Raw genomic sequence first — 12,421 nt, 5'->3', positions numbered from 1 at the left:
CGGTCGCCAGATATAACCAGAGGTGGCATCACACAACCGTGCTGCACCTGATCTTCATGTGCAGCTGGATAACATACTGAGATTCAGTGCGACCACTTGGACTCCACAGACCCCCTTTTGTGATTGCTTCCTTCATTGCAGCTTGCCTTAGAATCAGCAGGAATGATTACTTTACTGGATACATGTTGACTCTGCTTAGGATGAATCCTCTGATTACAACTCTCTCACTACCATGATGAAATAGCTTAGTGAGATCAAAGTTGCAGGAAGCTCTTCCATGACCCTGCATGACTGTCACTCAGGCTGATGATGCTGTTTCAGTAATGCACGTTTGAGGCATATCCACTGGCCGGGTTGCTGTACAGCTACAGGCTCCTGCAAATGCATCGCACTGTGCAAAGCTTCATTTTTGGATTGCCTTTTCATATTTTCAAGTCGTGCCGGCGAAGCATCCGCAGCTGGCTCGCGCCACGTCACAGCTCGGCTACAGGTGCCATCTGGTCCTCGTGTGGTGATCTTGCGTAGTCTGACCAAAGCCTTTGGTGGGAGGCCATGTCTCAGTAGGAAGGGGCCAAAGCAGCCCTCGGATAATACACATCGTATGCAGAGATATAAATCTATATCTGATAATATTGACGAGGGAATATACTGCTTTTAATCATTTGCGTCTTACTTTTGTTTGATTAGTCTGATTTAAGGCAACACACGTAAGAACGGAATTTTCTAGCATTTCTCACGTACCAAGATTTAGCAAATGTATTTATTCATTTTTGCAGCAATAGGTGCAAAACATCCCGTAGACCGGATACAACTCCTAACAAGCGGCATGGTTTCTTGAGTCACCTGCAGTCAACTCCTCCACGATGAGTCACTTCAAGAGCCTGTGGGCAGCAGGTGAGACTGTGACTGCTAGACTTAACAGTCCGGAGATGGGGAGAGATCACGTCTGGCCAGCTTGGCCCCTGCTGCTCTAATTGACTCCTCTCTCTGGCTTGTCGTGGGCCCTTGTGCCCGCTCTCTCCAAAACCCCATCCCAGAATGAAACCCCAGTGAGAACAGACTATTCTCAGCCGGCACTGTGTCGTGCTGAGCTTTTGATGTGGCGCGTATGTAATCAACGCCTGTGTTTAAGAGCGAAAGCATGTGTGCATGTGCGTGGAAATGCACATTACACATATACTCGTGTTAGAGATTGAAGAGATATTGTGAAACATCGCGTCGCCGGTTGATTACAAAGTGTATCGATTGACAAGGAAACGGGGGGAGAGTGAGGAGTGCAATGCGATAAAGGTCACAGACCTCATTCACAACGAGTGAGGTGAAACAGAAGGTGTCAGAAGTTGCTTGAGTATTTCTTCTTCTCTTTCCATCTCAGGTTAGTCGATGAGAACCATTCATGGCTCCTTCTCCTGCCTTTTCTTTTCTTCTCTATTGGATCAGACGCAGATAGATATCCACTAAGTTCCTATTTGATTGGATCAAAGCTCTGTGCCCCATGTCTTCTTCTCCTGCATCAGTATGGCTTTGGTTTATTGAAATGAACACATGAAGGGATGACTAGTTCACCGTGAGAAGAAAGGAACACCCTGCTGTGACTTTGTCGACGGTATTAAACGATGAACGGACTTGAGGTTTTACAGGGATTCGATTTTGGTCTCAACTCTGTCCTCACACTGGTTACAAAAAACAATTGTAACAATTATGTTGTGTCAGTTTCTCAGGTGATCTGCTTTGTGTTTTAGAAAGACTGGAAAGGATGGAATAGAAAACCACGAGGTCTATCTGTCCCTTTGAGGGCTTGTTCTGAGTCATATCACAGTATTTCTAAGTGCAGATCGGTTTATGAAAGAGTTGTTTGGACATACTGAGGGATATCACAGATGAATTGCAGCCTGAATAAGGTCATACCACTTAGAGCTCATCCAACCAACAGGCTGGCATTTATCCTAAGTCGGAGAAAATAACTCCACCATCAACACTGTGTTGTCCAGTAATGAGCAATAGATTGAGCAGAGTCTCACATCCACGTCTTATGGGAACAGCTGTCCAATGTAATTGAATCTTCATATTGGCTGAAATATGCACCTGCCCTGTTTTTATCAAAGCGTGCATAATATCATATCAACCCCAATATGAGAGTGCTTCCTCAAAGGGGCTGTTTCTAAGAGCTGTGAGCAGTTCAATTGAGGAGTAATTGTTTTTCTTAATTCATTGATTTGGCCTGGACAGAGATGGAAAGCAAAGTTCACCAAAACGTTTTATTCCAGACGGCCAGATTGAGAACCACTGCCACAGGGCATCTCTTTCACTTGTCCTCCTCATAAGGAAGTCAGAGTAGCAGGTCGCTTGGTGTGAGTCTCTCTCGCTTCTTGTCGGGGTTGATTGAATTGCCAACGATACTTCAGGAGGACCGATAAAGCAAAGTCTTACGCATGAGCCACCTTAAACACCCCGGAGTCTGAATACAATCTTCTGAGTCTCAGCCACGGCCGTGTTTCTGCTCATTATCCGTCGTTGGCTTATTGTTCTCAGCCCAATTCTTAGTTCTACGAGGGATTTGACACTAAGCCGAGCATTGATCTGCTTACAGTGGGTGCTGGCTGTGCTCCAGAGTCCTCGGTCACTGGAGTGGGATTTGGACGTCCATGGTTGCTGCGGCATGTGACAGAGTCAGCAGTGCAACATCCACCATGGTGGTCGAAACACTGCGCGAGTTGTGCTTCCAGATGAATGAGTGCATTCGCCCCCACGGTGCACGCTCTTCCTTTTTGCTCTCCTCCCATGTGATGAGGAGGAAACAGGAGGGAGACGAGTGGCCGATGCCAGGAGAGGATGGCACTTTGTTTTTAGGGCGCATGATTGAGAGAAGACAGAGCTGGCATTGAGCAATGGTGGGCAGGGAGCACTCTCTGGATGGGAGGCCGGTTAGCTGATTACGTCCTGTGCTATTGTTCTAGTATACAACTGGCATACGCTGTGTCACTGCCGTCCCCGACGTTCAGGCGTTAGACAATCCGCTAATGGAGCCACGGTGCAAAAGGAGACAACAAGTCATATACTTTGTAGATCAAGTAAGTTGTTGTCATGGTTCAGGGATTTCTGAGTCTGTTTCCTGTTTTATTTTGTAAGTTCACTCTCCCCTTGTGTCATGTCAGCTTTACTTCCTGTCTTCATATGTTTTCCCACCTGTTTTTTTGTTGGTGTCAGTGGTTGGTCTTTGTGCATTCAGTTTATCACCTGACCTTGTGTTACGTAGTCCAGCCTGTTTCCCAGTAAGTGTTGCTGCTCTGTTTTTGGACTATTTTTATGTCTTAAATTAAATCCTTAAAACCATCTGCTGCTACCTCGTCAAGTGATTTCTGCATCTGGTCCAAAACCGCTGTTATGTGACTGCATCGATCAACAGAAAACGTCAAATGCAACTATTTTGATAATGGATTCATCATTTAAGTCATTCGTTCAGCAAAACTGTCACACACTCGATGATTCAAGGTTCTCAAATGAGAATTTGCTTCTTTTCTTTGTCTTACATTATAATGAATTGAACATTTTGGGGTTTCTACTGTCACCCTTTGCCCTAAGATATGATGGGCATTTTCACTGTTTTCTGATGTTTTACAGACCAAACAAGAAAATGAATTAACACAGATGAATTGATCATTCACTCAGTGGTTGACTTTGTTCTGAACCAGTGGTAGTGGTATGCCGAACTTGTTGACATATTTGCACACACAGTGTCAGCAGCATCGTGTGACACCTTGTTTTGTCAGATATTCTTCATGTATATTCATACAGTTGTACTAAAATAATTCTAAAGAGTGTGGAAATCGTGTTTGCTCTCACCGTGGCTTGCAAACCTCTTAGCCTGGCAGTGAGTATTCTGGCATTTGCTTCCAGTGCTGTAATCAACAGCAATCTGAGAACAGGCCAAATTTGATTTGACATTACAATTCCAGCATTGTGTTCCTGTCCAGACCAGTTATTATCACGCTTTATGAAATCAGATAGAATGAAGCACATGTGACATGTGGAAGTAAAAAAGAAAACACAGTTACTGTACAGCCATCCCAGTTATCTCATCACTTATATAAATGTATGCTGTTTTTGTAATGTGTATATGAATATCTTATTTTAAGTCTACACCTTCTTTGCTCTGACATTTCACTCTACCGCCATGTATTTATTTATTTAATTTACAAGCAAACAAGTTGTACTTACCTTTCTACAAACAATGTACACACAATGTCACAGTGTGGGTTAATATTCTTTTTTGAAATATGTATAATCCAATTTTTTGGCATCTTGTATGACAGCACACAGCTTTGCCTGTTCAGCAGCCAAGCACAGTGTTACTGTGTTGTGCACAGAGGTGATGAAGGCGGCTTGTGAGCCGAGGAGCCGCAGGGCTCAGGCCACATTCAAATCAAGTGAATCATTTGTTCTACACACAAATGATCTTGTTGAAATAGATGTAGGACTGCACAGAATCGTAATAACCTGTCAAATATCTCCAAGCAGCTCATCACCTCAAGAGCAACATGGCATTCGGCATCCTTGCTGCAAGCAGCATTTGTATCCGCTCTGGTTATGCCTTGAATGATTCGATTGGCTGTGTCTGTTTCTGGACACACACTTTCCCTGAGTCAACAAGTGGCTTTATTTGACAACGCTTTTAGTGCATTGTTATGCATTCTGGACCTGGAGAAGTGTGCGTGTTTTACTACGTATCCAACATGCACGGCAGCCTGGAGCCTGGCATCTAAGGAAAACACAGATGCATTTAATGGAGGATTGTGAAAATAACAGGAGGAAGTCTGCTTGATGAAACATTCTGCTGGATTCGATAACCTTCACTCAAATAATTACTTGTAAATGGAAATATCTCAAAAAGATTGCGCTGGGAACTGCACTGAATTCGATAATAAATAAACAAATGAATAGATAAATACATGCAGTAAAAATGAATGAAGACCATATTTTACTATTTTATTGCACTAAACAAAAAGAAAAAGTTTTGGTTTTGTGGGACTTAAACTTGGCTAACTCACGATATCTTCTGAATGTTTAGTCAAGACATTGCAGCGTGCATTGTGCATCTCATTGAGTGAATCAGCGTGTTCATGTACGTAAATCTGAACCTCAACATGGAATTGATTTCTATCGTCCTGCATCTTACCACGCTGCCCTTTGTTTTGTCTCATAGGGCTGTGCTCATATCCTCAAGCTCATCCCAGAAGCACTTTTCACTTGTCCCGCCTGCATTGTTTTTAGAAGTCTCTGGACTTCTATGCGTGGTTACGTTGCTGCTCTAGTTCCTGTCTGTGGGGTGTCCAGGTGTCAGAGATGAGCCAGAGTGACACAGTGTGTTGTGTGATTCTATAAATATATCACATCTTCAGTGAGTCACCAGGCTGGTGCTGCCACACAGGTGCGTCACGAGACACTAAAGACAATCTGCCTCCTGCCTCGCTCTAGGTTGTACTGCACACACACCCGTCGTATACTCGGACTACGGCGCGCCAGCAGGGCCAGGAGACCAAACAGTAGAACACTGGCTCTTTAGGTCTCAGAGAGGAAATGCACAAATCGAAGTGACCAAACGAGTGACGATAGAAAATCACCAAATATCGTCTTAAAGAGGGAGTATTGTGGAAAACAACATGTGTCTTAAATCATTAGGTCAGTAGTTGTCGTGTAACGCTTTTGTTTGTGTACAACTAAAGGTTTGTGTTTGGTTATTTCCAAATGTAAAAGAAATTCCTGGCTTTGTCTTTCTGAGTGGATGAAATGGAGTGGAATATTGCTTTGGTATTGGGTCAGGTTCAGGGAAGAATGAATTTGGTTCTGTTCCCTGTTTGACCAACTTTTTAAAAGATGATTTGGCCTTGTATGCAAAAAGAGAGAGATAAGAGCTCTGACAAAAACTAGAGTAGAACTTGGCACCTGTGGCTACCGCAGGACTGTAATGAGCTACGATGAGGCCGCCTGTCTGTCTGCCTGAGTGACCGTGCATCATTGCACGTCACAGAATCCTTCCAAAAGCTGCTAGCTTGACGGCTGTGAGTGCTAATAGCCATGTGTGTTGTTAACCATTACAATAGGAATGTTGGCGGTTTATTGGGAAAAAAAAGATGCTACCTACAGACTTCATTAAAGCAGGGTGTGGAGCGCAGGAAATCAAATACATGTTGGTGAAACTGAGCAACCATTGGTGGAACAAATGTCACCAACATCCCCACATTTTTTAAATCTCTTTTTTACACATTCTGTAATATTCTCAAGCTTGTCCATCAGAGATCTTATCTGTAATATACTGCATCATTTGGATGCTATTTAAAATGCATTCATATGATAAACAGCTGTCTTTGTGTGTAAATATATAAATGAATACGTTTTGTAGATAGTGCGCCATGCAATTCACTATTCCATGCAGTACCTACACACATCAGGTTTAAGGGCAAATTATTGCAATCTTTGTTTCCCTGTTTTGACCGTACACACAATAATCCTGATTAAAGAGTCTGAAACACTTGCCTTGCTGTGAGATAATACCTTCCTCATGACAGTAGATATTTAAATGCACTGCCAAACAGAGACCACATCCCGCATCATTTTAGAGTCTTTGACGTGAATCTCACAACAGCCTATAAAGACCCTGGAGATGAGGAGCATCTCACAGACTGACACACACATCTCTTCGTCAGAAGTTAATCTGCTATTCTTCCTGCTGGCTCATCACAGTGGTACTCGGGGCCTGCAGCAGAGAGGGAGAGAGAGATGGCAAGACAGCACTGTACAGGAAGAGAAACAGGATACAGAGGCCCGTAAGGCAAGTAGTGTCTAATGACACTCCAACACGCAGCTACAATATTCTGCTCAGTTTGTGGTGGATGTTATGAAAAATGTTATTTATCAAAGTCAATTAAAACCACAAGAGAAAATAGACAAAATACTTTTTTTGTGGGGCATGTTTTTGCCTTCTTTAGAAAGGCAACTCTAGAGGGATGACAGGAAATAATGGGAGAGAGATTTGGAGCTCTCAGCTTCGTAACCTCATTGCCCACCTGAGCAGAGCTCTACTTAGCGAGGATGATTGAAGACGATATCCTCAGTGTCCCTCAACATGAAAACACCTCCTGGATAATCCGTCTGCTCCGAAAGGTTCGTGTTTCGTATGTTTTTTGAGTATTTCAACTTTTCATCAGATTTGGCACAACTACATATGTAAAACTACACTACCCATGGGCCTCAGTCACCATTGCTGTGGAGAAGAAGACTGTCAGAGGGCCAAATCGAAGCTGTTGGAAAGGCGGGAACAAAACACTGCACTATAGTTGCGCACAAATCTCACATATTGCAAACATCTTGGTTCTACACCAAGTGGAAGCTGTGTATTCATCCAACGTTTGCGTCGCGTAGTTGCACTGTCGCGTGTGTGTTTTTCATCATGTGTATTTATGTCCATGTTCACCCTCGTGTGAGAAACCAGAATACAGACAGATGGTGGTTGGATTGTTGGCGTGTTTACTGCTTACTTCAGGCAGCTGCAGTGCACAGTGGCACACAAACACAGCTCCGAGTGTGACATGACGTAGGGGTTACAGTGGGGCTATTCACTCCTCTGCAGCTATTTTCATACAGGAGCAAGAGAGGGTGGAGTGACCTGGGCGGTTTGATCCTGATTTCCCGCTCGAGCGAGATGGGCCCTAATCTGATCTACTCTATCATCCTGACTGTCAGAGGTCCCAAGTCTCAGCTCACTGTTTTACAATAAAATGCTCTGTGATAGATCTATTAGCTGCTCATCGGTGGGCATCATCTCTTAATCAGCAGGAAATCTCTTCCTGTTCATGGGCAGAAAGGGAGGATGAGGAATTAGCTTTGGATGCTGTAGTGCCACCAAAACACTAAATCCTTTCGTAAGTGAGTTTTCATTTTCATTTCAAATTTTCTAAAATTGCTGTAGGTTTGCCGTGTTTCAAATGACCTCCATAGAGGGGGTGACGCTGTAAATGATTTTAAGGAAATTCCATGTGAAGACAAGGTATTCAAGCTTCTTTAATGCATTTAAAACCGTTTAGCTCTGCTTTTAGTGCTTCCATAGACCTGGGTGGGAGGAAAAAAGAGTGAAAAACAGTCAATGATTGTCCACATGCACTTTAGCAGATTAGGAGTCTCTGAAAATGACAGTGGAGACTCAATTAAGAAAGCTTATACGAGCAGAGGACTTTGAGAATGTCATCAAGTAGTGACATAGGAGGCAGTATTATACTTTGAGATTACTCATTGCATAAACTGCACACACACACACACACACACACACACAAATACACAGTGCATTATTCACTGAATGAACTACAAATGCACACATGCATAGCAATAAGCGAGGATGAATCAGCATGCGCTGGTTCAGGTTCAGGTATCCATTCAGGAATAACAATCAGTGGAACTGCCTGGCTCCGTTTGCCTCCTCCTCGTGGGATGACGTCTCTCAGCACAGTTGCTGACGTCAGAGCCTGCGAACTGAGGCGCATGCACTCGCTGTGTGTTGGCAAACTGAGGTGCTGTTTTGGACGAGGGCTTGAATAAACATAGCCTCTGCTGTTGCTGTGAAAAGACTCATTTACTCCCACCAAGAGCATCACAAAGTGGGATTAACTCTTGCATAGGTTTCAGATGGATACCGGGGCGGAAACATTGGATTTCTGACGATAATCTTTTTTCCATCTGGTCCTTCTATTGTCTATTCTCATTTTCTTTTCTCCTGTACAACTACTGTTTTATTTTCTATTATGAAGCTTTGTTAAACTGTGCTTCTGCTCTTGAGAAGCGCTAATCTGTATCTTTAACAGAGGGCACTACTGAGGCAGATTGATTATCACCCTGTCAGCCTCTTTATGTTCTGCATAATGCAGGGTGCAATTAGGAAAATGAACACACAAAATAAACCCACGTTATTAATGGTGGATATCTTAAAAATGTCTTGTGGTTCAGTTACATTGATGCTTTTGACAAATCTGCTCTCCCAACAATGTTTTTCTTTCAGATATGGGACATTTTGAAATCGGGGTAATCAGTAATTGCTCAAGCAGACGGATGCAAATGTGTTTTTGGATGACATGGAAGCTGCAGAGTACAGAGCAATTCAGTTTTGCAGAGCGTTTCCTCATGGACACACAACTCTTCCTCTGTTATATTCCACAATGGTGCGATGGTAACTGGTGTTCAAGCCCGGGGGGCTGAACTCAATTGTCTTTGTGCTTGTTCTCATTTCCTTCATTTTCTTGGTTATAATAATTGGTTATAATATAATTATAATATGTATCATATATTAGTTTGACTCCATGTGGTGCAAATACATGTAGTTGAACCTGACCTTACAGGAGTTGTCCCATAAAATCTTTTCCACATCTTCAACTGAATCTGTAATATTTCAGTACAACTATCTTTTTTTTTTTAGCAAATAGTACATGGTATTGGGATTTGTACATCTGCTGCCAAAACTTTGTCCTACTTTTAAATGAGGATTTCAGCTCCTTTATTTTCACCTTCATTTGTTTCAAACTCGGAGGACTGGAGAACAATCTTCCTAAAATGAAGAGGCTCTCACTGAATTACTGTGTTTTCACTCAACTACTTCCAAGGATGTCATGTATTGCCTTTGTTATTGAATATATTGATTGTCGGAGCCACAACTCTGTCCAATCACGTCTGCTGAAAGCTTCACTGCCTGAGGCCATTGAAGAGGCACCCCTGTAGCCGGACAGCCCATCGCGTATTGTCTTTGAATGGCTCCCCTCAACCTCCCCGTGAGTTGTAGACTATCTGAGTGGCAGTGTGGTTCTGTGCAGTAATTTGTCCCTCGACAAGGGCCCTGCCTCTGCCATTGCTACCGTCAGCAACCCTGCTACAACTGCATGAATACAGGATACTGGCATTTGCTGAATCCAAGGTGGTGTCTTTTCAACTAGAGCCCAGTGAAATACCTTTTCAGCCCCTCGAGTGGTCTGGCGAACTACAGCCAAGGGGGCCCCAGCAGTATAATGATGCCTGGCACAATAGTAGCACTGTTCTCCAACCCGTTCCCAGGAAACCGCACAACATGTGCCATTGTGCACTGTGCTTTGCTGCCCAACCACGTTGCCCGGCTTTAGCCAGAGACACCGAGAGGTTTGGCTGTGCAGTGGAGCTCGCAGCAACGTGGTTGGTAGGACAGGTTCAGAGGACTGCGATACGAAGACCAGGGTGTATTCATCGCCTCACACTGCGTTTGATGTGTTAAAATGATATTACAGAAAGCTACATTTAAAAGGCCAGTCTGTGAAGCGGAAGAGGCCTGAGGGGAAAAGGACAGCTGAGTGGTTGCCAGGAATGGTAGTACAGAAAGCCCTGAGCGTTGTTGTTCAGTTGAACCCTCCTCACTAAAAGAGAAAACCAGGAGAAAAGTGACAAGCAGAAAAATGAAGGCACAAAGACGGCTAGAACTGGTTCGGAGCTGGTCCTAGCTGGTTCTTCTCTTTTCATCTGGGGGTTCAAACATTTGTGCGTGTTCCTCCTCTATGGCCCCCAACGTGCTCTCCATTGAAGCCCCCACTGCTGTTTATGCAGCAGAGCAAAGGAGATCAATTCAGGGCCTGCCGGATAGGGGGCTTTGGTCAACTGCATCCAGGAGATACATGTCCTTTCAAGGCCTCACAAGTCAGCTGCTCAGCTAAGACACCACAGCAGGATGCCCAGGAAATAGAGGCCTGACACTAAGCCCAGTGTGTCACAGTTCTCTGAAAGCCCTGTTTCCTGTCAGCCTAGACCTGTCAGTTGATGTGTCAATTATTCATTGGATTTGCCCAAACGTCCATTTACTGTCAACTGAGCTCTATATTTTGACCAACATAGCTGGATTTTGTGTTTTTACTGTTGGTTAGCAAAGTGAAAATGTTTGTTAGTCTCACGGTCATGCTGCCCATGTTTTTTCCACCCATTCATATTTACAGTATCAGTATAGTAAATAATATTCTCAGTATAGACACAGTTTAAATTTTTGTGGCAAGCTCTAAATGGGGTCAATTGTGAATTGGTGAATTGGGTCAGAATCTTCATTTGTCGTCAGTCCGATTAAGCCACAACTACAATATGTAATTTAGTCACTTAAGTACTTTAATACGTTTGCAAGGTGTATGTTTTCCATCTTGACATCCCTTTTCTTCGAGTGATTTGTAGTTCAGTCACATCCCCGTTGGGCCCGTTATCTTCTCACGTGCCTCTTATTGTTGGAAACTAGGAATGAAAGCCTTGCTAGTGCCAATGCAGTCAATGTCAATTTGTGATTGCGCTGGACTTGCTGTTATAATTTTCAAAGTAAATTAATTATAATCGCCACATATATATGGGTACCGACATGAAACCTGACCTGTGCATATTACCCATCCTCAGCATTTAGGAGCAGTGGGCTGCTGTCAGTGTCTCGCTGCGATACTTCATGCGGACGATAGGAATCGGGAATCTAACCTTTAACCTTGTGGTTGAAAGACGACCCGCTCTATTCACTGAGCTACAGCCAAGGTACCAAGAACAGCAAATGTAATGTCGAGTCTCAAGCAACAGTTACAAATAGTTGCAGAATCTCCAAAATATCAAGAGAAAGACATATTTAATACAGAGAATAAAGAAACGATAGGCCCTGCTCGTCTGGTTCATTAGACCTCTGCTCAGGTAGAATGTGGGCAGAGCTATGCTGTGTATTAAGTGAGGTTATTGAACTCCATGCTACAATAAGAAAGATGAAGCTGCAATTTGTTCCACCCGAGCAGTTAAGACAAAGCCACCAGGAGAGAGAGGGAGATGAAAGTCTGTACACCTTCACACCGTCTTCAGTAAAAGGTCCAACCAGGGCCTTCAATGTTCATATTTGGTCTGTTTACAAGTTTGTAATTAAAAGATGAGTTTATTGAACTGTGGTATTTATACTGTGTAATGTCCATTCAAAACCACAAATCTCTACATTTTGTGATTTCTCTTTTTTCCCCCACAGATCCCAAGAAAAAGACCTCTGAGCACCTTTCAAACACTCAGCCTCATACACCTACAGATTTAAACAGACTCGTTATCACATACACACGCAGGCACCAGCAGCAGACATGAGTGAGGATAAACCAGCGGATTCTGTGGAAACTGCCCCTGCTGAGGCGAACGCTATTCCTAATGGAAAAGGCCACGACGAGGAGATCACAGCATCGGCCAAAACACCATCTGCGGAGGCCGGTGAAAAGTGAGTATAATCCTCCTTACGTCGTTGATCGCTTCAGAATTACGGTTGTTTATCGGCAAGAATCTGGCGACACAATACATATCACGATACAGGGGTCACCATTCAATATATGCCCATATATTGCGATTTTCTAAATCTAATTTGTATAAAACGTGT

General features: G+C 43.5%; 1 protein-coding gene across 1 annotated transcript in view; it reads left to right on the top strand.

Annotated features, from left to right (window-relative positions):
- LOC306775915 (sodium-coupled neutral amino acid transporter 3-like) overlaps window positions 1–12,421 on the top strand; it is a 31,397-nt gene that overhangs the window by 387 nt on the left and 18,589 nt on the right. The window contains exon 2 of the mRNA XM_079266484.1: window positions 12,029–12,265. Coding sequence (XP_079122610.1) covers window positions 12,135–12,265 — 131 coding nt within the window. The 5' untranslated portion in view covers window positions 12,029–12,134. The remainder of the gene's footprint in view (window positions 1–12,028; window positions 12,266–12,421) is intronic.

This window comes from Melanostigma gelatinosum (genome assembly GCF_949748355.1).
Source record: "Melanostigma gelatinosum genome assembly, chromosome: 3".
Classification (NCBI taxonomy): Eukaryota; Metazoa; Chordata; class Actinopteri; order Perciformes; family Zoarcidae; genus Melanostigma; species Melanostigma gelatinosum.
The sequence above is the reverse complement of the archived record's forward strand: the minus strand, read 5'-3'. Positions and strand labels throughout refer to the sequence as shown.